The sequence below is a fragment of the Episyrphus balteatus genome, chromosome 1, assembly GCF_945859705.1.
Source record: "Episyrphus balteatus chromosome 1, idEpiBalt1.1, whole genome shotgun sequence".
In the NCBI taxonomy this organism is placed as follows: Eukaryota; Metazoa; Arthropoda; class Insecta; order Diptera; family Syrphidae; genus Episyrphus; species Episyrphus balteatus.
The window spans coordinates 48,199,110-48,226,843 of NC_079134.1; the positions used below are offsets into that span (position 1 = coordinate 48,199,110).

The window sequence follows — 27,734 nt, forward strand, 5'->3', positions numbered from 1 at the left end:
AAATAATTTTTCAATTTTCTCAAAAACTAGAAGACATAGAAACATATAGTTTTCACTGTTCTTTAAGGAATCAATTGAGGCAGTTTTCTGTGTGAGTAATTTTTTTACTAAAATTCACAGTCTGGATAAAAATAGTATAAAATGAGTTTTTAAAAATTTTGTTCGCCTATTTTTAACTTTGAAATCGATTATTTCAAAAACTATTCGTTATATTATATTGATTTAAAAATCAATTCAAATGTACAATTTTTCCTTTCAGAAATGGTATCATTTATTACTGTAAGTGTTGCCGTTGTTTTTTAATATTTTTTTTTTATTTTGATATTTTTTTTTAGAAAAATGCCCCTCCCACCTAAACGGGGAGAGATAGACCCCCCTTTCAGAGAAAAAAATGTTTTTATTGAGCTCCTCTACAAAAACCCGTTTTCAAATCCTGGCGCCCAAGTTATCCTACTACGTGCCGAAACAACATTTTTGTTCTATACCTAAAAGTTCGAATTTCTGTATCTGGGTTGAAATCGAAAATTTTTTTTTCTGAGCCAATTTTGAAGTGATTTTCATAAAAAATACCTCGATTGATTGGGAAATAGATATAGTTTTAGAATATATTTTTTAAATAGCATGTTGTTTTAAAAAAATAAACTTTAAATTGATGCCGAAAATGGGCAAATGACGAAAAAAATTGAATTTTTGAACTTTTACAGCTTAAAAATTCTAAGTGGTTTAACCGAGTTACATGTTTTATACATTGTTGAAAAGGTATATTTGTCTTCTATCAGAAACTGTAAAAAATCAAAAATGGGTAAAAAATTGTCGAAGCTAGAATTTTTTCAATGGGTGAAGGTCCAAAAAACCGTTTTTTGATCGTAACTCCAGATTTTGGGGGTGTTAGGGGATTTTCAAATACCGTTTCGTAATCAATGCGACTAGCTCTACAAAACTTGATAGGTCTCCGCCCGCGTATATTTTGAAACCTCATTTTTGTAACACAGTGTTTTTGGTGTCCCAAACACCATGTATAAAAACAAGACTTAGAATTAAAAATAAAATGCACGACTGGGTTGCACGTTTTTGTTCTTATGTTTAATGTTCCTTGGAATATTAAAGTTATTTAAATATCCATAAACTTTTTTTAACAAATTTAAAAATAAAAGACTTAAAAATTAATATAAAATCTGGTATTAAGTTACATAAACATCCCTTTAACAGGTTTTGGCCTTCATATGTCATTTAAATTCTTATATAACAAGGATTTTTGAGAAAAAAATTTAAAATCTAATCAAAATTTCCAAAATTTTTTAAAGAATTGTTTTTTTCCAAAAAAACATGAACTTTTTTTTTTTAATCCAAAAATAACTTTTCTAAAAATTTTTCTAAATATTAATATAATATAAAACGTGCTTATACAAAAATTTTCATTGAAAACGGTTGATTTCTATGACAAGTACCGTTAATAACGCTCTTAAAAAATATTTCATTTCAAAATCACGACCATACTTGTTGCATAACATTTATTTTTTTAAATTAAAATCCTTGGAACCGTTTTTGAGAAAAACAGCTTTTTCCATTTTAGTCATATGGCCGTTAATTTTATTCCTTTTAGGGAATAACCAGAAACTATTAATCACCAAGTTTGAAGTAAAAGCGCTTCATTGGTTGAGGTTGCAGGTGGAAATACAGACGGACACACAGAATTTATCTTTTTCTTCTCTTTCAAATATTTTTTTTTAACTATGAAAGATTTATGTGGGCCCCCATTCTCAGGGGGGCCCCGAAGGAACGAAAATTTATCTCACACATTATTTCTCAAAACATTTTTGTGGGGCAGACCATCTACCAAAAAAATCTAGTTTTTACATGTCAACCAAACAAAGTTTTTTCTACATGTATGTTTTCAAAATGAAAACAAATTATGTGGCGTTGTATGCGGACAAAATTTTAAATCCAAACGACCAAACCCAAATTCAATTTTCCAAAAAATAAGACAGTAAACAAAAAAATATCTTTTTTATCCACTCAAAGGTTATTTATTAATAAAAACAACTAAATCTCTCTTATTATCTTTTTCTATAGGTAATAAATAATAATTTCGTTTGAAGTTTTCAAAACTATTAAATTTGACTCATCGACGCACTAAGGAGCATTTGACCTCAAAAACCGGTCAAAAGTCCTAATTACAAATTTTGGGGAATCCCATGTAACTAATTTTTTTTTTACCTGAATAGATAAGCTATCATAATCTGCTTTTAAAAAATACTTAAGCCCATCCAATTTTGAGGGAGGGCAGTTGAAAGTTAGACTTTGTGAAATACAGAAGTATACTTTGTGAAAACGGCTAATTTTGTGAGTTTTTTAAGTTATATATAATTAAAAGTGAATTGTTGTGGATTTTAGCTATGGATACTGAAGTACAAGGTATGTATTTAATTTAATATTACAGTTTGTTTGAATTCTTCAACTAGTTTATGTTTTATCATGCTAAATGTGATGTACGGGAAAAAAGTATAACTTTGGGTGTGTGTTTTTTTTAAAAAGGTGTTTTTGTTAAGCCTCGGGCAATGTCGGGCTGACATTTTTATGTGGTGGTAATTATAGGGTTTATAGATGTTGGGGAATGAAAAACCTTTTCCTCATGTTTCCTAAAAAAAAAAAAAAAAAACACACTTTAAAGTTTTCATTTTTTTATCATTTTTGCTTATTTTTAAACTTTTATTTTTTTTTTTTTTTATTTGTCAGCTAATTTGATTGAGATGTCTCGAGAATCGTTATATTTGTTGTTTAAGGAAAGTTCAGCCCGAAAGTTGGACGATAAGGTGATATTTATGGAAACTCCAAGACCTGATGAATTGCCCCCAAAACGAGTTTCAAACATTACATCACGATTTAAAGAATTTTAAATATGATTTAAAGGAAAAATGGAGATCCGCCCAATACAATGAAGAAAGGTTTTTTGAAAAAAATCGAGAGTGGCTTAGTTCTTCAATACACATACATAAATGAATATCAAACCGGGGCGACCAAGCAAGGAATTTCAGGATTTGAGTGATCGCAGTAAACGACGAAAAACAAAAGAAATCCGTGAGCAGGTACCTGTCGAAGAGCTTACCTTTGCAGCAAGCGTAAGTCAACGGATGTCTGGAAATTTTTCGGCCTCTAAGCTCATAAAGGAATCAACTGTAACACCAAGCAGAGCCACAAAGTACAGGAAGTTGATAGATGCTGCTCAGAAACCAAGAATTAAAAAGAACACACCTGAAGAATCTTTAAACCTCTTTGTAGCAGGTGACTTTTCAAGAAGGCAGTGGGATTTATTGCACGAGTCCAACAGGAGTGTTTTTCCATGCTATACTCTTATAATAGAAGCGAAAAAACTATGCTATCCAAAACCGGAGTCAGTACGAGTTACGGAAACGTGTGCTGAAGTTGTTCTGCAAGATTTACTTGATCACACTGTTTCAAGACTTTGCCTCTTTCTTGAGGATGTTCTCCAAAACTGTACTGAAGAAGAATTAAAAAACCTGGAACTTATTTCAAAATGGGGTTGTGATGGCTCCCACCAATCTGCTTATCAGCAAAAGTTCCAAGATAGCACTCAAGATGACTCTAACATATTCCAAAGCTCCTTGGTTCCCTTAAGGTTGCAGTCACACATTGCGGACAGAAAAAAGGTTTTAGGTATGGCAAAATCCATGATTTTGCAAGAAAATTTTCAAGGACTCAGTGCAATCAAGATGTTTTGATTAGGCTTCTGCTCACATCCGATCCACTCCTGAGTTCTAATCACCAAAGGAAACGCAGCAAAAGCCAACCCTTTTTAACTGAAACCATAGAGATTTTTGAGCCAGAAGAACCAGATCATGAAGAAATAGAAGAAACGATAAGACTGGACCACACACTATCACATTCTGGTCAATCAAACTAAGCCAAATACCAGACTTTTTATTTCCCTGTTATGATATTTTTGTGTTTTTTACATTATTTTTTCGATAAATATACTTTTTTTGTGTTTAAGTATGTGTTTTTATTAGTTTCCAACTAAAAAAAAGTCTTAAATAATTTTGAATGGTTTTTGAGGTCAAATGCTCCTTAGTGCGACGGTACATTAATGTTTTGGTTCAATGGAAAACGCCATAACGTAACGGGTAAAATGGTTGGCACTACATTTTTTCACTTTGAATTGCAAATTACTCTCGTATTTCATTGACACATAAAATTCATTAAATAATTTTTAAAAAATGATTTCCAAAAAAAAAATAACTTTTTATAAAAATCCAAAAATATTTAGTTTTTAAGTTCTAAATTTAATACCTTTGAGTATCAACTTTTTTATAACAAAATTTTCATTGAAATCGGTTGTGTCGTTTACATTAAGAAATCGGTTCTATTGCAAGAAGGTACTGTTACTAACGGTTCAAAAAATATTTTTCTTATTTCAAAAGTGCGGCCTTATTTTCAGCATTATATGTTTTTTCGTCAAAGCTTGGAGATATGTATCCGTTCAAAAGGAGACATTAAATAAAATAAAAAACGGCTCTTGGAAATCACGTACAAATCGTCTGTACCGAGTTTTTAGCAAATCTATCATTCTGTTTGAGCTCTTTTTTCCAATTTTTCAAACTGACACTTACAACGGTACAGTATTTATCGCTTATAAGAAACACGCTTATAAGAAAACCTCGCTTAAAAGAAACTCGAACAAAATCACCGTGTACTTTACCATATATTTTAATGTTGAATTATATGTTTATAAGAAACACGTTTATAAGAAAAACACTGATAAAAGAAACATTTTTCAAACCACGGACTTTCTTGCACACACATAAAGTTGGTTGGATTTAAGAAACTTTCAAAAAAATTACGAAACTAAAAAAACATGAGCCCTAAAGAAAAATTCAAAGCAACCTGTGCAAATGTCATTTGAGTTTGACATTATTTGAAGAGAACTTCAGTTCAGTGGTTAATTTGTTATTTGTTGTGTTTGTGTTCTTTATATCCCTGCTGTGTTTACTTTTGCTAAAAATGTTGCTCAGCAAAGTACTTTTTAGTGCATCTGAATCCATTCAAAGACATTTTTTTCTATTGAAGAAATGGAGTTGAATACAAGCAGAACAACTTAGCAGTAGATACTCCAGGCCAAAGGAACACAGCTAATATTTCACTTAAAACTAAATTGATCCTTGAATAAATTAAATCGGGAAAAAATAGAAAAGAAATCTGTGAAAAATATAAAATAGCTACATAATTATGTAGTTATATAATTGGATTGAATATTTAGGCGAAGATAAGTTTGTAATACTACTGGGTCATGGTATAAAAAAAGAGACGGTATGATCATTAGAACAAACTCTGTATCGAGAACTTAAAAATGGCTACTTAAGGTTTTGACAGCTGCCTATTGAAATTGTTGTTGTAATCAAATTTGTCTTGGAAATTATTTGTTGCTTTTGAATTTGCCAAGTATAAAACGTCAAAACCTTATTACCCCATTTTGTAAGATGGCGGCTCTAATGATCATACCTTGTCTTTTTATACCATGCTACTGGGTAGTAGATGTGTATAAGAAACTTGTTTCTTATATCCGTATAAGAAACTTGTTTCTTATATCCGTTCTAAGAATATAAGAAACACTCGGTTATAAGAAACAAATATTGTGCAATTTTTGAGTTTCTTATAAGCGTTATGTACTGTATAATTATTGCCAGTATAAAAAGTACAATTATTGGCAGTGACAACGATTGGTGTCCCAATACACCTATTATTGGTACCCCCTGCCAATAATAAAGACACTAGTTACTTTATATGTAAAATGCAGTAACCAACCATTGACCTTTAGTCAACCATTGTATACTTATTTAACTTTCCAAAAGGGTCCCAAATTCTTGTGTGCCCAAGGGCCCCAGGCTAGTTAAAAACGGCCCTGATTAGAGGAATTGATTAGAATCCAATCAATTCCTCGGGTCTTGTCCTGTTGAAATGTGTTAGGTAGTAGTAAAATGTGTTAAAAATCTTACCGCAATAAGAAATATAGCCAAAATACTCTGTCATCGCTCTCTTTGTAATCCGGTGGACAAATTTCCGGTCCATTTTTCCTAAATCTACATCTCTGCACCATGCAATCAACTGTCAACTCATTCAACTTGTGAGTTCCAGACATATTGCTACGTTTAACAATTCCACCACATCGCAAATCCAATTCTTCCAAATCAGTTACATTAACTCCTTGACGCCAGAGAAGTTTCTCTCCAAAACGTTGTTTGAAATCTGTCACAGTTTCATTATCATCTGGTTCGATTTCCATTCCTAATTGTTCAATAGGATCAGCTAAATCAGGATGCATGTCCAAGAAGAAAAATGCGGAATCATCACTGCTGGACAATACCCATCCTGGTTCGGTTTGATATTCTACAGTCGTGCTTTCTAATGACAAGATAAATGATTGAATCAATCAGTTTGTTAGAAAAAAAAAATTGTAACTTACGATTTAAATAAACAGTTTGTTGAGTTGTTGATAATATTTGTTGAATGTTTGGAGGATCATGCGATTTATTATGCACCTTATTGCTCACATGAAATCTTAGACTTTCAGGATCATTTGGATTAACCTCTGGTTGGAATATTGGTGCATTTGTTGGTGGAGGAACGATTTCAATTTTTGGATTTTGTTCAAGCAACAGGCAATAGTCCAAACATTGATCTAAAACCAAATCCATTTCTTCTTCTTCAGGACATTCACGACTTGGACATGGTGACCACCAAATCTATTTATCAATCAATAAATAGCAATTTAATTTTTTTTAAGTTAGAATAAAATTAGCATATTTGAAAGTAAGCTTATTTTCACATGCAAATAGTTAAACTTAATTGATAAAGGTACTGCCATTTATCAAAACAATTAAAATTACAAATTAAAATTACCTCGACTGTGGCTGCCTCTGGATGCCGCATAACATAGGCCGATGGAATAACCCCTGGAATTTCCTGCTGCGGTATGCACAACAACGAATGATGGAACAAGGCATTCAAGAGCAAACTCATCACAACCACAGGCTTGTATTTACCAAATTTATCCACCAAAAATCCTAAAAATTAAATAAAAATTAGATTTTTTGTTGGTTTAATTTATTAGTTTAGGGAATGGAAACATAATATTGCGCGGAAAGCAATAGCTTTATTGAAATTTTCTTTGCATTGATGCAATAGAAAACTATATACGAAATGTAAAATTTTATCTTTGGAGAGATTTTTTTTATGGAAACTTAAAGTTTAAATTTGAATTTTGTACAAAATCTACAGTAAATTATTTTCTTTATTATTCACAACATTTTAGCAGGTAGGTATTTGAAAAATGGCTTTGGTTTGGAAATAAGGGCGAAAAATTCTTTAAACTAAATTCTGGCTTTTTTGTACAAAAAAAGGCCAACATTTTTTTAAAAATCTTTGCAGAATTTGTTGATATATTTTTCTAACACGGAAATATTAAGCTTTTAATTAAGTTGTTGATTATATCCACTCGGGTTGGGTTCGATATCCCGCTTTTTATATTCCCGTTTTTTTAAATCCTGTTTTTAAAATCCCGTTTTTCATTATCCCGCTTTTTAAAATCCCGATTTTTATAATCCCGTTTTTTATCATCCCGATTTTGTAAGCAGAACTAGTTGTTTTATTTAAAAAAAATCGCGCTATTTTTTAAAATAAAACAACTAGTTTTGCTTGCAAAATCGGGATACTAAAACAAATTAAAAAATGAGAGATTGTTCTAAACGCATTTAATTAAAACCTTTAACAAAAAATATAATATATAAAAAAATAAGAAAAAGTAAGGAATGTGATACTAAAAAGAAATCAATTAACAAACTAATATTTACTTTAAAGTTTTGAGAAGAACAATCAAATCGTGATAATCCCATAGATTAATATTAACATAAAATGATCACAACACCTTAAATTAAGTACACACTACATAATCAAAAGAAATGTCATTTAAATATATTTCAAATTATATATGGATGCATTTCAACAATTTTGATATTTAAAAAAATGAAATTTCTTTTACTTGTGAACTCAATTTAAGGCTTTAATCATTTTATGTTTTTATAAAAGAAATGCCGTTTTCATAATGTGTTGAAGGTACCTACATATTGTGTGGGCTTTGTGAATTAAGCATGTATTTCGTTAAAAATATCGGGATTTTCGGGATTTGACGGGATTTTAAAATGCGGGATTTCAGAAAACGGGATTTAAAAAAGCGGTATTTTAGTAAACGGGATTTTGAAACTTATTTTTCGGGATTTTCGAAAAACGGGATTTTAAAAAGCGGGATTCCGATACGCTCCCTATCCACTCAGGTCGGACTGGCTTTGTATCTGGTTTGGCGATTGCCTCCCGGGCCCTCAGCTACCCATAGTAACAAAATAAAAAACTATTCAAAAAAAGTAACAAATATAAACCCTAAAACAGTCAAAAGAAGAAAGATAAAGAAGTTATATTTACCTATAATTGTATAAGGATTGAAAAGGTTTGGTTAAAGCTTAAATACTGTTAGATTTAATTTTAAAAAAACCCCAAATATTTATGATGTGTTATAAAAATTCATAAAACAAATTGGTTTTAAAGGCACAAAAAATCTTTATAAAATTTTATTTTTTGTTTTTATTGTTCGTTATTTTTGAATCAAGTTCCTAAGTGGAAAAACTGATTCTAAATAATAAAAAATAATCCTCTAATTTTTCCAGATTTTTATTTTGACGCTAGATGGCGCCCCAAGAGGGTTAAAGTTTCACTTGTATTATTTGGGAAAATGCGGTGAAAACGATTAAGTTGTAAATGTAAAATAGTTTCTATCGATAAGATTGATTTTATTTTATTGAATTTATATTGAAAAAATAAACTTTTTAACTATTAACTATCTCAAAAACTCCATTAGTTTTGGTTAGTAAAACTTTTTCATGTAATTTAAGTTAACTCTCTTCAGGCTTCTTTTATTGGATTTTTTTATTAGGTATATTTCATTCGAAAGTTATTATCTACACTCAAAGAATACACGAACAAGACATTTCCGACATTTAAAGGGCCGAAGAATAGAAAGACTATTACAAAAATGCGAGATTTTATTCGTTTTTCTACAGTAAAACTGATCTGACGGTGTGAATAACTCTTTATCCTGTTAAAAAGTCTACCTAAAGGGTCTTTAAACTTTGAAAAAGTAATATTGAGAGTGAACTTGCATGAATTTGCAGTGAAACTTGACGAAGGAAAAATTCAAGGTCAGTCTTATCAAAATATGGAATATCGACTATAACCATTACTTCGACCTTATGACTATAATGTCACTGTAAAATCAATTTACCCGTTCCTAAATAAAATTAGAAATGATTTAAAACCTTCAAGGATACACAAATTTATTTAATTCCTCGAAAAAAACAAACACGCTGTAAATCTCTTTTATAACTCATGTGACACTTTTCGAAATTCAACCTATTTTCGATTCTTTGAGGTTTTAACGAAGTTTACGCTTTTCTTTTAATTTTTAAGCTCTTTTCCTCTCGTATCACATATTTATCATAGTTTTTTCGTAGTTTACTTTATTTTTTAAGGAACTGCTACCTATGTTCCACGATTTCTCATTTTTTCACTTAAATTTTTTGGGTTGAGGTCGAAATTCTGTATGTGCCAAAATTCGGATTCCAAAATTCTGAATTCCAAAATTTTGTATTTTAAGATTCTGTAAATTCAAAATTCTGTATTTTAAAATTCTGTAAATTCAAAATTCTGTATTCTAAAATTCTGTAAATACAAAATTCTGGATTATCAAAACAATTTTTCTTTTATCATTTACAGAATTTTGGAGTACAGATTTTTGGTATTTTCTTTATTCTATATTTCATCGTTTTGTTTTTGTTATTTTTTATTTGGTGTTGTCTCTTTTTGTAAGGTCTGGAACGAAACTTAAATATATATGTAAAACAGAAACTCTTATTCCCTAATTTTTTATCTGAATAAACTGTCACATAAGGTTTTATGTAGAACATAAATCCTTAAGTTTCGTTTTACCAAACGGCTCTTATACACTGTTATACTTAATTTGTTAATTTAATACAAATTGTTCAACAGGCAACATGCAGGACAAAAATGTATGGGATTGGAATATACAGAATTCCAAAAAGCAGGATAATAGATTTCCAGAATTTTGGAAACTGAATTTTGGATTTAAAGAATTTTGAAATACAGAATAATAGAAAAGCAGAATAATGGAAAACAGAATTATGTTCATACAGAATTTTTTATTGAAATACAGAATTTTGGTCATATACAGAAATTTGGAGTACGGAATAACGACCCGTTCCCAAATTTTTTTCGGTCTACAACATGATTTTTATATTTTTTGTAAAAACTAAGGCACTTGGACTGTCTCATTTTCCCTTAAAACACCACAAAAAAAAAAAACGCCCACTAAAATTAGTTATGTTGTTATGTATTTTGAACCCAAACTTACTTTAAAGTGGGTGAACCTATTCTATTGACCGATCAAAATGAGCTTTTTTTAGAAACATTACAAAAAAGGATATACATTTACCGTTACAATAGTTTTCTATCCACCTTTTTCTGATTTATAGTTAAGGAAAAAGACCTGCTTTGAAACTGTATTCACAGAAAGGTATTTAAAAATCTTTTTTTAAATAGTTACATAATTAGTTCCGAACAGTTTCACATTAATTTTAAATCATTGAGATATCGTATTTATGTTATGTAAGTAAATGTAATGAATTACATTATAAGTTTCTGGAATAGGTTGAATCCAAAGTCTGAGACATGTTCCAAAATGAATACGTAAATTAGAAAAAAGAAGTATACATTCGTTTATATCAACTAAAAAACTCACTCGATGAGGATGTTTAAGCTAATGAAGATAAAAGCGAAAAGTAAAGATGTATTCGATTGTTAGGACTCAAAATAAATACAACTTTGAATTCATAAATAACGGCTTCATATTATCAAAAAAAATGTGTGTTTTTTCTGATATACCATACATCCCAGTCAATTTAGTCAAAATATTGTCATAAATTCGCATTTTATGCTGGGGCCCAATTCCGCAAGAATAAGTTTTTCTGTACCTATGAGTTTTTATGTGCCTTGGAAAAGAGGTTGGTATCTTTTTTAATTAATATCTTCATTTTTGCTCATTTTATTCAAAATTTACCAAAGACAGACTTGCAGTGCTCCCATCCATGGGGGTAAGCCTTGTCGTGGCGGATGGGCTTACGGTGACTACTACTATGAAGCTAAGAGCTATGCGATCGCGAAACTTGTTTTCGCAGAAGGGCCTCCCATGGTCGACAGGTCGAAGCGGAGTAGGCTGTTGCTACTAATTACCCCCCCAACGAAGGAGTGTTCCCACCAAGGCACTCCCAACAATTGACGGTAGCGGAAGAATTCATTTACAGAATCAACGGTAGCGTCACCAGTTCCAGTTAGGCCGAACTACTTGGTGAACCCCTTATATGAGCTACTCCGACATATTCAGAGCACAGGTCTATAAGGAGCAAATCACATCTAGGCAAAATAACATCAAGGTGAGCCTAGCGACACACACCAACATCTAAGAGCTTTCCATTAAGCGTGCATGCAATTCCTTGGGTTAGGCGACTGGAGATCACCGGCGTAGTAAAAGACGATCACATTACAAAAACAGGAGCATGCCAGTGTCGACAATTTGCGAAAAACGTTTCGCGAAATTTTCCGAAAAATTTCGAGCATTATGGAAGTACTTGCTAACACGAACAGCACTACCCCGCCAGGCAGTACCGCTGCTACACACGGTACTGATCCTGGACCGATTAGAAATAATCGGGTCAGAGCTATACGGATTCCGGGGGCTAGCAAAGTAATGCACGAGGTTAGAAGAAAATTGAGAGTGGCGAGTTGGAACGTGGGTAGTATGAACGGCCGAAGCTGTGAATTAGAAGAGATGATGAAGAGGAGGCGAGTGGACATCTTGTGCGTCCAAGAAACCAAGTGGCGAAACACTGGAAACAGAGCCCGTTTCTTAGACGTCAAGACAAAACAATACAAGATGTTCTACTACGGAACAGAGCAAGGTAGAAACGGAATCGGTGTCATCCTTGCGGAAAAGCTTCTTGGAAGCGTTTTGGCCATTTCGAAGTCCAGTGACCGATTGATGTCTCTTAAACTGGTGATGGAAGGAAAGGTGTGGAATATAGTCAGTGCATATGCTCCCCAAATTGGATGTGAGCAGGTGGAAAAAGATGCATTCTGGCTAGACTTCCACAACCTCATTAAAGACATCCCAAAGGAAGAGCTTTTGTTTGTGGGTGGAGATTTAAATGGACATGTAGGGAACGGCAACGAAGACTATGAGGACTGCCATGGTGGCCTTGGATTCGGAGCTAGAAACCCTCCTGGCGAAGAAATTCTAAGCATGTGCAGGTCACATGGTCTTATAGTGTTGAATACCATGTTCATTAAACAAAGCCGACACCTTATCACTTATAGCAGCGGTGGAAATGAAACACAGATCGACTACCATCTGGTATCTAGTTTCATGAAGCCGCTAGTGAAAGACTGCAAAGTGATATTAGGAGAAGCGATCGCCCAGCAACACCGTCTCCTACTGACAGAATTTTTTATGGAGACAAAGGCGGCAAACAAACAAAGAGAGGCTACCGGAGGTATCAAGTGGTACAACCTGGAAAAGGAAAAAGGCGATGCATTCATCTCTGTTATGAGAAATTATCTGTGCGAGACCACCAGCAGATTACAAAACGAAGAGTGCAGAGTACAAAATATGTGGGACTCTCTGCAAAGAACTTGCTTGGTGAAGGCGAGGTCACTGCTAGGAACATCTAAAGGAAACTACCAACGGGAAAAAGAAACATGGTGGTGGAGCGATGAAGTCAAAGCAGTGATATCAAGGAAAAAGACCGCTTTCCAAGCTTGGTCCAAATGCCCCTCTCATAATAGAGATGAAAAAGCACGACTCGAAGTGGACTACAAGCGCTACAAGAAGGAAGCAAAGAAGAAATGCGCCCAGCATAAGGCAGAGAGTACGGAAAGCATGTATCGCGAGCTTGGGGAAATATCTGATCCAGCTGCTGATGCAAACCAGGCTCTCCAGGAACTGCGACATGCCAAGATGAACAATGGTGCAGCTATCTTCAAAATTGCCGCTCAAAGGAGAAGGAATGCTCAGGAAATACGTTCACCAAAGTTCATTAACGATGCTCAAGGCCTACTACTTGTGAATGACGACAAAATTCTCCACAGGTGGCGACAGTATTGTGACGAACTCCTAAATGAGCAATTTCCCAGGATTTACTTTCCAACAGCCGAACCTAATTTAGAAGAAGTACCCGACCTTACAGTCGAAGAAGTTAGCGTGGCGGTGAAAAACTCCAAGAAAGGAAAGGCGATTGGTCCAGACGAAATACCCTCTGAGTTCTGGAAGAAGATGGGAGACATTGGGTGTAAATGGCTCACGATTCTCATCTCCAAACTCATAAGCGGTGACCAAATGCCAAATCAGTGGAGAGAAAGTTTCCTTCTCCCAATCTACAAAGGAAAGGGGGACACACGAAACTGTGATAACTACCGATCGATTAAGCTGATGTCACACACCATGAAGATCGTTGAGCGGATTTTGGACGGCCGACTACGAAAAATAATACGGCTGTCTGATGACCAGTGCGGGTTTGTCTCGGGTAAATCAACCACAGATGCCATACAGTGTTTAGGAACCGAATGGAAAAACACCGTGATTCCTCGAGGGATTTGCATATTGTGCTGGTTGATTTCGAAAAGGCATTCGATAGACAACCACGAGATCTGATATGGGTGTCCCTGAGACAGCGAGGGGTTCCGGAAATCTACGTGCGGATGATCAAGGACATGTACGAGGAAGTAAAAACGAAGGTAAAATGCCCCGCAGGAGTCACCGAAGAGTTCCCAATTAAAGTCGGTGTGCACCAGGGAAGCGTCCTGAGTCCTTTGCTCTTTATTACCGTCCTTGACTTTCTGCTTGAAGAAAAAGTGACGGATCCGAAAGTGAGTCAGTTATTCTTTGCTGATGATGGCGCCATCAAGAAGATCCAACATCCCTGCAGCGAGCACTTGATGTATGGGTGGATGTTCTGGAGGGAAGTGGGTACCGGATAAGTGCGAAAAAGACAGAATATCTCTGCTGTCCATTTTCTGACCCAGACGGCCCTATTCCGGACATTTACCTGAATGGCACAATACTTCCCAAGTGCGAAAAGTTCAAATACCTTGGATCTATGATCAACAACCAAGCTTCTTGTGATGACGACATCAACCACCGAATAAGTGTAGGGTGGATGAAGTGGCGCGAAAACTCTGCCATCTTCTGTGACCGGAAAATGCCCCCTAAACTAAAAGGAAAGCTCTATACTGCAGTTGTTCGCCCAGCACTTACATACGGTTCACAATGTTGGACAATGTACAAAACGTATGAGAGTAAACTGACAGCAGCAGAAATGAAGATGCTTCGTATGACAGCAGGAGTAACAAAGCTTGATCGAATAAGAAGCAAGAAAATCCGAGGAAGTCTTCACGTCAAAAATACCGTCTTGGATAAAATACAGCATGACCGTTTAAGCTGGTACTGTCATGTACAAAGAAGAAACCCTGAGAACCCAGTTCAAAAGGCGATCGCATACGACGTTCCAACGCAATCGCGAAGAAGAGGCAGGCCTAAGAACTCATGGAGAAGACAAATGCAACGACAACTGCATTCAGTTGGCCTTAGACATGGAACAATTCAAAATCGAGAAGCCTGCCGACGTTTCCTGAGGTCAACCCGGCGAACCCCACATGCGGAGCCGTAGTGTGAAGCAGTAGAGTGGGAGAGTTGTGACCCCATCCGAGATCATGACTATCGTCGATAATGGAGAAGAAGAAGAAGAACAGACTTGCAGTGCTCTAACTCTGAAAGTATCACTTCTATAAAAAATAATTTACTAGAAAAATAAATATAATTATATACATATTTGCAATCAGAGAGATCCTTTTTACATTTTCTGTGCAACAAGTCGTTCTCGAGATATTAAGACTGTTACGTTTTTTTTTTCAAAATTGCGGACGTCCCACTAGACCAATCAATACGCAAACTAAGATTTATGCTCAGAATAAATCTCTTTTTAAAACTGCATCCAAACTTAGCTGACGTCAAAATTTTTTTTCAGATTTCCTGCATTTGACTTCTCATTGCATATTTGCCTAGAGTAGACCATGAATAAAAACGAACAATATCATAACTTCATAAAAACTTAAACTGACTTATTATTCCATAAAGTTATAAATCATAAACTTACTTTTCACATACCTGTCGGTAATACTTTTTATAAAAGGGAATTAAGTTAATCCTAAAACAAAAAACAAACAACGTCCGGAAATACATTGTTAAAAGATTTATTTTAGATGACTTTCTTAACAATTTGATGAAAAACAAATTTGTTGTTCTGATAAGCTACTTAATTAGAGTTAAATTAATTTTGAACTTCATGCATGTGTCACTACGTCAACTACGTACATGTGTATCATTTTTTTTGTTCCCAATTAAAAAAGTACAAAAAAGTTTACCCTTAGTTTAGAAACATATTCTAAAACTGACTTTCATAAATAAATTAAACTGTGATTTGTAAATAAAATTGTTATCATTTTTAATTCATGGTACTTCTCTATGTCGCATTAGAGTGGGTAACAAAAAGTTATAAAATACTATAAATTTGTCTTTCAAAATCTGACAAGGCTCTAAGGCATATGATGGGCAAGCTAACATTTACACAATGATTTCATTTTGTTTGCATACAAAAATATTTATATTCACATGATATAACTTGGTATGGGAGCTGACAATGGGAATGTTAAGCTATGCGATTTTATCGTCTTTGAGATATGGAAAATTTATTTTAAGATGTTTATTTTTCTATTGAGTGCTTCATTTGCAAAATAAATGACAGAAAAAAACTACCATTTACTAAATGTTATTTATTCTCTATTTGTTTAAGGGCCAATTTTTCAATACTCAGATAAACCTCAGTTAGAGCTTATTCCTAGGAATAAAAGTTTTTTTATATTGGCATTTGGCAGTTTTTATTTTTCTGATAGTCTAACTGACGATTGAAAAATCAGGGCTAAATAAAAATCGAGAGGATTTGTTGAAACAAATAATCATCATTATTTGTCGTAGGATATTCTTAGGGCAAGATAATGCTGTACCTACATATTGCATGAGAAACCCAAGTTACTTAAGTGGATTTATTTCCCATTAAGTGAGAACTAACAACTATGTCCCTCAATGGACTTACTTTCCAGGGATTTATTTCCCTCCTCAGCACTGGTTGATACACAAAAAATATAATATTGATTACCTATAAAAATTTAATAGTTTACCTGTAATTGGCGGGCTAAGAAAAGTTGTAAAAGGTAGAGCCAGGTAAATAATAGCAATCTCTTCAACAGTCAATCCAATTGATTGCATGTGAATTGTAAGATAGGGCAAAAGTGATGACGTCGCTGAAAAAAGAAATAAATATTAAAATTATATTTTTATTTTTATTTATATGCAAGATGATAGTATATTTTTTTTAAATTTAAGTTTATTAAACGTGTCTTAATCTTAATTAATAAAACCTTGTTTTCAGTTCCTGATCTTAGTTATGAACAATATTAATTAAAAAATAACGTGTATCTGTACCTACTGTGGAAAACAAGGTCTTCCTTTTGGAATTCAAAAAAAAAAGGTACCTGACATAAAACCGTTCACTTGGTTTTCGACTTTCTCACAACTTAAACGACTTCAACAAAAATGTTTGTGCAAAAACTTAACCCATCCCCTTTTACTATTTCTTATCTTATGTAATTGTTTCGGGAATATATCAAATGTGAATGAAAATTTGTTGGTTTTTCCTATTCATTCTGTGAACTTTAAGATTTATTTTGAAACTAGTTATGTAGAATATGGCCAACGGCGTAGACAAGGGGGGCAGGGCCGTAGCCAGGGGGGAGGGCATTGAGGGGCAATGCCCTACTATAAATTTAAAATGCCCTACCTTAAAAATGCCTTTGGAAAATGCGCTACATGGAAAAATGCCCTACCTTTAAAAATACCCTTCTTAAAAAATGCGTACCTACTTTCAAAAATGCTTAAATTTTTAAAATTCCCTGCCTTGAAGACCTACCTTTAAACATGCCTCACTTATGAAAATATCTTACTTTCAAAAATGCTCTAGCTTTTAAAATGCACTAAATTCAAAAAGGCTGCACCTTCAAAAAAGCTCTAGGTTTAAAAATGCCCAACTTATAAAGATGCCGTACCTTTAAATTTTCTCAAGCTTTAAATATTCCTTGCCTCAAAAAATTTAAACGATTACCAATGAACTACCAGATAAGACCTTTGTCCCACCTTAAATTCAACTCTGGCTACGGGCTTGAAGGGGGTCAGAGGGTCATGAACTCTCCCCAAAAACTCAAAACTTTAACAAAACATTTGTATGTTATACTAAATTCCTCCTTTAAGTAAAATGATTTTCCAAATTGTGAAGTTTTAGAACAGGAACGAAAAAGAAAACTGAATTTTTGTATGTGGTTATTTTTATTATTTTACCTTATGTTGAGGATGTGCTCATATTTTTAGTTGGATTATGATTATGTTGATTTGTTTGATAATATATAGCATTGATAGAAGCCTAATTGAGCTCCATTTAACAGTTTGAGCGGGATTCAAAATCCGAACAAGGAATATATTCAAAGCTTTTAAAAAGAAAATGAAGTGGGTAGGTAAAAAAAGCATATGTTAAGGACAAGTCCCACCTAGTTTGCACCAGTACCTTTTTAGTTGCTTCTGTCTAATGTGGAATATATGTTAAAATATAATAGCTGATAGCCGCTACTTGCCAGCTATAAATAAAGAACTAAACAATAACAATTTTGCTTCTATAAAGCTTTACAGATGTTACCGTTGCTTCCGTAAGGCTCTATAGAAGCAAAAATGTTTGTAGGGAATAGCTTTTAAGTAAAAAATTTGTATCTATAAAGAAGGTACACATTTTAGCAATGTTGCTAAATGATAACTTAACATAAACGCCGTTTCGTGATTAATAGATTTTGACACAAATTTCATGTTTTTTTTCAAGTAAAATTGTTTCTTTTTCCCAAAACGGAACTTTTAATTAATATTCATTTTTATCAAAAAACAAAACCGACTTCCATATCTAAAACTGGGTTTTATAGTTTTTCTAAAAGTTCCTTTGGCCAGAACTGAATTAAATGGGACCACATGGCAGCCACCAGCTTTCCAATACAAAAAGAATTATCAAAATTGGTTCACTCAGTCCAAAGTTCCGAGGTAACAAACACAAAAAAAAAAAAATTCACTGAATACCTCCTCCTTTTTGGAAGTCGGAAAAATAAGGCAAAAGATCAATATTTCGAATCAGAAAATATTCTTGAATGTTTCGGTGTTACGTGAATCAGCAATCATTGATTTTTAATTTCTTTTGAGAACATTCTATCCCTCTCGTCATTAAAATAATTATTATGTTTTTTCAACAAGTTTTGTTTGGCTATTTAATTTTTTGAGGTTGACAAAATTAAAATCAATTTTATTTTCGATGCAGTTTTTCGTTTAAAAACCTTAGGTTCGTTTGTCTGAGGTTAGGAAAAAAGTTTACCTTTGTTATATATTCCACCACTTGTTATTCAAAATATACAATCGAAAAGAAAAATAATGCAGAGTTATATTGGAAGGTAAAGTATTCAGTCGAAGTACAGTGTATTTTTAAGAACAGGGAGGTCTTAAAGGAAAATTTGGCCTTAAGGCCACTAAAGCAAAAGAATCACATAGGCATACTGTTTTTTTTTTGCGAATCTTAGAATTCCCCGAAACGCCTAAAGAACCAATTTTATTTTTTTATATCGAGACATGTCAAAAATTATATAATTTATCTGTCCAAAATTACACTTTTGTTAACATAGGTTATCTTTTTTTACCAATTTTACAAATTAAAAACAATTTTACTCCATTAATCAAACAAAATTATTTAATGAGGAAGGTTACGATTTGTAATAAAAATTACTTAAAATTAACGAATCGACTTTTCATTTAAAGGTAATGCCAAACTAACGATTTCCGAAATACTCTGAACTTCTTCGGACAGTTTGAGGAGCAAAACGCCAATAGTTTCGTTTTTTTGGTTGCCATATAAACCTTTTTTTCCCATTTTATAATTTTCATTGACTCATTCTAAACTTCATATTAATTTTAGGTAAAGATTCAAATTAAGTATAATTTGAGCTCAGTTTTTTTAAGCTGCAAAATTAGTTTTATACTCTAAAAATATATTTACCAAAAAATTAGTTCGGTGTACAATTTTTTGCGACCAAGGATGTTTTATATGACTAGATGTATTTGTGTGTATATTTTTCGAAAATTAATATTAATAATATTTTTGAATCACAATGGTAAAATATATACAAATATGTACATATTTTTATTTTCAGTTGAAACCTTCATAAATAAATTTTATGTAGGAACACAAATTATGAAATCTTTTCAATAGTTAATTGCTGCGTCACTAAATTTAACCAAGCATTCATATTCATATGTGGTATATGTTTGTATGTACATAAATTAAAATGTAATGCTTCACACTAACTCCACATACAAACACAATATACTGACCCCATTTTGAACATTACCGCCAGCCTCCCAACCTAATCCAATATTTATGTCAATGTCAGTTTATTTACATATAGAACATACCTAACTACCATATCATACAGATATGATGTTATATTTTGTAACATGTCCTCAACATATCTAAATCATGACCAATATGCATGTTGTACACATACATAAATGTATGTCATAGCCACTTTCAACCTCAACGTCATCTTCTCTAAACGGAAAAATTCTAATTAAAGTCCACTTTTATCTAATTACAGTTCATCGGTGTATTTTCCTATGAAATTACCACAAACGAAAAGTGGACACAGAGTGCGGCGCGCAAGCTGGTATCATTGTTACTCACAGTCTATACAACCTACAACAAAAGAGAGTATAATACCCACAACACAACCCTCGCCCTCATCCACAACATACATTCATACATACAAACAGACAAAGGCAATATTGCATCCGATTAGAGTCGTTGTGTGTAATAAAGCCGAACGCAATACCAACGTAATCGAAATGAAAATAAAAATAAACAAAAAATAGAGTCCGACTTGACAAAGTGTTTCGTTTAAATTGCCACAAAATCACATCTTGTACGAGTAATTAGGAGAAACAGTTGGTGATATTTCATACTAGATAATGACCTCTAAAATTTTACTACGACTGCATTGAAAATACTCGAGAAACTAGGAACTGTCAACTATTTATGTTTTATGTCATGTTTTATAGACACTTGCATATTCATTAACTTTAAGAATTATATTTTCTTAGAGATTCTTGAAATTTTAAGACTGCAATGAAAAACCTTTATTCATAATATGTCAACATTTTTTTACTATCACAAAGTATTTATCAATAACTAACTCCTATTTATTTAAATTTGGACTTTGTTTAATTTTCTTTTCCCTCAGAAGGCATCTAATTAATTTATATGAAATTGTACACTGTGGCGTATGAGTACTTTTTTTCTTGCAAATGTACTTCAAATTAAAAAAAATATTCCATATTCTTGTTCAAAAATTTAATTTTTCATGTATAATTAATTTCATGTAGATTTTCATGTTGATAGGTCCGAATTTTAAGGGAGATACATTCTTTTTGGCCCTTTTTTGGTACTTTCTGGGAAGTATGAAATCTGTCAGTTTTTTAAGGGCAGATGATGAAATGCTTTTAAATTTTGAACACTTCGACTGAAACGAAAGCCGGGTTCGGGTTCTCATAAACTACTAAAAACAAAATAGGGCCCACCCAAGAATGTCTAAAAAAATACTTAATTTTTTAACATTGTCAAAGCGAATTAATGCATTGTAGAGTTTACATGTATATGAGCACTTATCACTGCTTTGAACAAAGATTTACCGTGCATTGACATGTAAGCTCTAAGATGCATTGATTTTCTTTGACTATGTTAACCAATTACCTAAGTAATTTTCAGGCAATTTTCAAAATGAATCTTGTGGGGGCAATATTCTGTTTTCAATAGTTTACTATGATTTTAAATAAATTATTTAAATAAATTTTAAAAACTAGATTGGCGCCACTTTTTGTCAATATTGCCCTGTAGGTAGAGGTCAGGACTTTTACTATGTTTAATAGTTAAAATGCCTTAATTTAGGGCTCCACCAACTTTCAGCTTTTACCTAATTAATTTGACTATATGCCTTTTTTCAGCTAATTTTACTGGACTATAGTATAGGCAGGTCTGAAGTCTGATCTTCCCAAATAAAAAAAAATTATGTTAATATTATTCAAGCGTGTGTTTTTCTTGATATAAACCGTGGTCATAGTAATAGACCGATTTTCAAAGCGTTACTGATTGTTTAATAGTTAAATATAATAAAAGGAATATGTTAACGCCCAACCTACATTGCAGCAGAGTCAACGATTATTTTGTTTCAGAATAAAATATTTTGTTAATTTAACTAAAAAAAAACAACTTTTATTAACTTGCAACAGCGTCAAAGAGGCGCTATTAAAAGTGGAGACTTACGCAGGGCTTATAATTCTTAAATAAGAACTCGATTTTTCTGTCGTTACTATTAACAGGGTTTTCTCCATCTCCATTAACATTAATCGGAAACAGGACACACCAAATGAAATTATGATGAAATATGAAAGCCCCAACAATTTTAATAACTATAATTTCACATGTACATAAATAACGTTATTCATTGCATTATATATCTGTGTCAATAAGTTAAAAGAGCTTAAGTCAATTTTTATAATTTTTCAGTATAAGCAAATGAAATTTGTGGAATTGATTTTTTTGCACTTTTTTTGTGATTACTTTTAAACTGTTGCCGCTAGACTAACAATTTTTTTTTAGGATACAGGCGTTATACAATTAATTTCCATATTTATATTTTTTCTTGAAAATGTTCGGGACGACCGTTACAATTGTAAAAATATATTACTTAGACTAAAGTATAAAATTTGGCGAACATTTCAAGGAACAAAACAGCTTATGTTACTTAAGCTGTTTTGCAAAATTGGGTTTGGTTCAAAATGCAATTTTTTAAAATGGCTTAGGTCGACATAAGAACACAAATGGTTCACTCGACCACAAGTTTAAAATAGCTTATGTTGACCTAAGCGATGAATATATTTGAATTCAAATTGTCATAAAAGCTTATGTCATGACTTAAGCTGATTTAAAATAAAATGCACGACTGGGTCTCACGAACTTGCTCTTAGAGTTAAAGTTGCTTAAATTTTTAAGACTTTTTATATAGAAATTTGGATAATGTAGGTACCTAGAAAAAAAAAATAAAAAAAAAAAATTCGTTTTTAAAAAAATAAAATAAAATCTGAAATCAAATTGCCCTCCAAAACAAGTATGCAGTTTTGATTGATATATTAACATAAATTAAAAAAAAAAATTTCAAAATCGTTAGAGCCGTTTTTTAAAAAAACTAATTTTGTATAAATAATTTTTTGGAAAAAAAGTTTTAAAATAAAATTGGTATGCCATTTTGTAGAAATCACTAATCAACATCTACACACAAAATTTCAAAAAAAATTCAATGTTCGGTTTTCGAAAATTTGATTTAAAAAAAAAAATTTCAAATTTTTGTTAAAAAATCCAAAAATTATTTTTTTGGAAATTTTATTTTTGGCTTATACTAAAATTATATAAATGCTTCTTTACAAAAAGTTTCGTTGAAATCGAATAAGCACTTTCGGAGATAATCGGATTTGAAAAAAAACGGTTCTATGGCAGGTATGGTTAATAATGATTTTCAAACAAAATTTTTTTTATTAAAAGATAGACTTTGTCTTTAAACTTACATTTGAATTTTTTTTAACAAAATCGTTGGAGCTGTTTTTGAGCAATTTCAATTTTATTAAAATCGGTATATGACAAGTACCGTTATTTTTGGTCCAAAAAAATTAATTCCAAAAACTCCTCTGTAGAGTCGCCAAATAATGCTACACACCAAGTTTGACATCAATCGGTCCATCCATTTAGGCTGTAGCTTCGTTTACAGACAGACAGATGAACTTCCGGGACCCAACTTTTTGGCATTGTCTACCATCGTAATGTCATTGAAAAATGCTATCTCAACTTTTTTTTTTTTGTACGAATGCATAACTTGATATATAGTACCTATATCGCAAGTAAAAATGTATTCTTTTTAAGATTTGGACGATTTTATTTTAACATATGCCTAAGCTATTATGCAAATGCAGTTTTTGTCCAAAAAGACTCAAGCTAATATGATTTTTTTAAATTTAACTGTTTATATTTTGCGTAGAGAAATGAGACCCAGACTAAAACAAAGCTGTACAAAAGGTGAACATGTTAAGCAAATAAAATTGATTTTCACTCATGTCGACATAAGCTCTTTTAACTTATTACCACAGATATATTATGCATTTTCTTTTATAACACATATATTTACACTCGTGTCTATACATTAATACCAATATTTTTTTTAATATTTGAAGTTTTTTAAATTATGTATTTTAATAATAAACAATTTTTTTTAAACAACTCAATCTACATATTTAAAAAAAAATTTTTTTCTCAAAATCCATTGTAATACAATAAATAAAATATACTAACTTTGGGAAATAACTCAATACGCGTGGATTAAAATTAGGCCTTCTCGATTTTCAGCGCTGGTGTTAGTTGAAAAAATGGCGAAAAAATGTGGAAAAAGGATATCCATCGAAGTTTTAACTTCACAAATGGTGAACAAGAGCGATTTAAAAAGCAGGAAGTGCAAAATCAGCGATGTGACCACAAACTGAAACAACCATTATCTATCTTTCAATCAACCTAATCAGTGAAGGGAAATTTCATTTGACAAATTTTAAAAAACAGAGTTTATACGAATCAGAATTTAATACATCATGAGTCCTCATGTATTATAGGTATGTGTTGATAATGGCTTCCATATGATAACGAAGACTTCCGGAAGTCTACGTGCAGAAGATATCGAGCAACTAAAACCGAAGTTCCCAATCGAGGTTTGTTTGGGGTATTGAAAGTATCCCTTGCTCTTTATAATAGTTGTTGACTTTCTGTTTTAATACAGGTAGTGGATCTAAAAGTTAATCAGTAATTCTTAACTGAGAGTAACAAAGCCATCATAAAGATCAACCTTACATGCACTTGATGCATGTGGCTCGGATATTTTAGAATGATTTTCAAACCTATTGCGGATATTTATTTGAAGCAGTGATCCTCAAGTGTATAAATAATTTTTTTCGTACAAATTAAAAAGACAGTTCTCATTAAATCTCATTTTTCAGCAAACTTTCAAATTTTCTTCTAGCTCTCGTTTTCTCCAATGAGAGAAAATCTGACATTCCTATCGTGTAAGTGCTTACACTGTTAAATTGTGGTCAGTATGACCACATGGCAGCTATTCTGTCTGCTAAGTTAGTCAAAGTGAACCTTTCAAATAAGAAACAAAAAAAAATCCGAGTAGGTCTTCACATCAAAAATATATCATCGACACGATTAAGGCTGTAATGTCATGTTCAAAGAAGAAGACCTGGGAGCCCAAACAACACGACCTTACAACACAATTGCAAAGACGAGACAGACCTAAAAACTTCTGGAGAAAATAAACGAAAAGTAAGATTAAGACCTCTTCATTAGTTTATTTTTGACTAAAAGTGGATATGTCCCGTTTTTCCTCTGGACCCTTGGCGGTGAAAAGTTCATGGGGAGCCTAAAAATGAGTTAGGTTGACATGTTGGGATCATGTCAATAGTTGAAAAAAAGAAAGTACAAAAACAATAGAAAATATCGATAGGATGCGTGTAATTATTTTCTAAGAATTGAAGGGATCTGCAATTTACATCGAGCCCAAAGGGCTTAGCAGACCCAACTAACTACATCTGTAAGACCTTATAGATGCAAAGTTGTTAGTCCTCACAAGAGGAAATCTGTATAATTATCTATGGAAAAAATATTTTTTGGAAGTGAAGGCTGAGATATGAACCCAGATCTCAAACGTCATTTTCTCAACAAAAAAAAAAAGCAGCAATTTTATCAATCCTAAAATTCCGATATGTATGACTGTTAAACTGTTAAACCACTTCAACCCTAGCCTAAACTTAAGTTTTATATATTTTTTAAAAAAGGATATGAAAAAATTTAGTTTTGTTTAATTTATTTGTATTAGTACGAAGTCCTCAAGTATAAAAATACTACCTACTTTTTTTTACATTGACCGCTAAATAAAGAAATAAAAAATCTCAGAGAGAGAGAAAAAAAAAGCTCAAAAAAGCTGTAGGTAAATAATACGTACAAACAACTGACAGAGACACGCTCACATGATCTAATCGAATCTCATTGAAGTACCTCTAGGCTTATTTTTATATTGTATATAAAATGATGCACAAGAATAATAAGAATATCACTTAAGTTTATAATAAAAAAAAAAAACATGAATATATAAAAATGTATGTATAGAAAGAATTAGAAGAAAAAAAAAGAAGAATAAGAAGAACACAAATGTCAAAAACACTATAAAGTATAATTAAAACGAACTAAATTGATATTTCTGCTACTATAATTTCGGTATTACTTCAACTAATCTAAAAAAAAAAAAGCAAAGTCTGCTAAGACTTTATTAATTCTTAATTAATAGCTTCCGAAAAAAAAGAAGCAATGATTTAATTGGATTTTTAAATTTATCATAATCTTTCAAGATATACATACCTCCATACATAACAAACAATGTTATTTTTAACATAATCAAGTTCGGATTGATTCCTTTCTTCTGACATATTCTACCGAAACCTGACAGTTCCGGCTTTTCGTCCTTTGTTTCTGTTGCTGTTTCTTCACCCATTTTTTAATGTGTTTTTTGATTTAGTTCTCAAACTATCGAAGGTTTTATCAATCAAACAATTTTAGACTGGTACCGTTTAGATTGATAGTTAGGCCTAGATAGTGTTGTTTTCGAATTTAAAATTCGCTTTCTTTCAAAAGCGATTGTTTTTTTTTTGCCTTTGAATATCACACAACATGCATTGATAATGATAAAGAGCAGTGAGAGGCGACACAAGGGAAATATTAAAAACAAACAACAACAACAAAAAACAACAACAAACAAAAAGTCGTAGGTAAAATATCACAACCACTTTGGCACGGTGACGGTATTCTATGTATGTTTTCTAAGACCGCACCACTTGAAATTAAACGTCCGTTTTTCTTATTAAATCCAATTTATCAATAAAAAGTTTCATTCACTAAGTGAGCCTCTTTTCTCGAGCTCTGATATAGCTAGCATTCGATGTAGCCGTATAATGTTGCTGTTCGTGCTACAAAGCTTGCTGTTGGATAAAATTTTGTTTGTTCATCTTTTTATCACAAGAAAAAAATTTGAGAAAAAAAAAACTATAAACGCAGGGCTAGGAATTAGATTTTAAAGTTTTTTTTTTTTTTTTTAATACAAAAATAGATTTGTATTAATAATAATAAAAAAAAAAGTAAATCACTTAAATCACGGTTCCATTAACTTCTGGAAGATTTTTTGAATTTTTATTTTTATTCAACCAAAAAAAAAATTTTACTTTAAGTATAGAATTGCAACAATCGCACAAACACCATGTAAAATAAGATCATCGAAGTCACAGTGATAATGGTATTGATATTGACAAAAGGATTAAGTTATGTTTTTTACTGAACTCTTTTTCTTATGTATCGAGATAAATTTTTGAACCTTGCAGCCCCGATTGTAATATATGTTGAAATTGTATTTGGTTATATATTATTTATTTTTATATAAATATTTCACTGTTGTTTAATTAATTTATCCTTATAGAGTATAGGTATAGGAATGATGATGTGCGTATAAATTCAACCTCTGTTCTCAATTCATTTCTAAAGAATTTTTTTTTAGGTATAAGAATCAGATGCAAGTTATTTTTTTATTTTTTTTATAATGGGGGTGGAGAGGTGCAATATGTCTGTCGTAGATATTTTATATCTCACAATCTCTTCGATGGCTGGACAAAGACTGAATTTTATAAAGATGAAATCCAAAAGTTTTATATTATTATTATTATAGTTATGTGTTTTTTTTTTTTTTGTTATGTGTGCGACGCACGGTAAAAAAGATAAGTCGTATGTTTAATCTTTCAGCTTGAAAGAAGATCACAATACTGACGGTGATAATCCGATAAGATATAAAACTTAAGAATAATAAAAAAAAAAAATGAGCAAGACGAAGATTCAGTAGCACAGACAAAATAGTAGGTACTCTACAACAATAACAATAACGAATATGGATAATGTAGATATAATAATAGTAGATAGGGGTAGTTTTTGTGGAGAGATATCGTTTTGTATGACTAGGGTAGGGAAGGAGCTTTTTTTCTTCCTATGCGGTTAACAGGTACAAGTTTTATTTTGGATTTTCTAACATATGAAATATTTGTAGTGTTTTTGAATATCAAGGATCTATTCATCCAAAGAACATTTTATCGTCGCACAGTGCGGTATTTTGGTTTAAAACGTAGCCAAAAATATTTGGGCACATTTTTTACATCAAATAGGTACCAA

General features: G+C 32.1%; 1 protein-coding gene across 2 annotated transcripts in view; it reads right to left on the reverse strand.

Moving 5' to 3' along the window:
* LOC129919182 (uncharacterized) overlaps nucleotides 1-26,118 on the reverse strand; it is a 39,689-nt gene extending 13,571 nt beyond the window's left edge. For both annotated transcript variants that reach the window (XM_056000032.1, XM_056000036.1), the window contains exons 1-5: nucleotides 25,887-26,118; nucleotides 16,426-16,548; nucleotides 6,916-7,079; nucleotides 6,479-6,758; nucleotides 6,012-6,417 (exon numbers count right to left, since the gene is read on the reverse strand). In XM_056000032.1, coding sequence (XP_055856007.1) covers nucleotides 6,012-6,417; nucleotides 6,479-6,758; nucleotides 6,916-7,079; nucleotides 16,426-16,548; nucleotides 25,887-26,019 — 1,106 coding nt within the window. In that variant the 5' untranslated portion in view covers nucleotides 26,020-26,118. The remainder of the gene's footprint in view (nucleotides 1-6,011; nucleotides 6,418-6,478; nucleotides 6,759-6,915; nucleotides 7,080-16,425; nucleotides 16,549-25,886) is intronic.
* Between the last annotated feature and the right edge of the window lie 1,616 nt (nucleotides 26,119-27,734).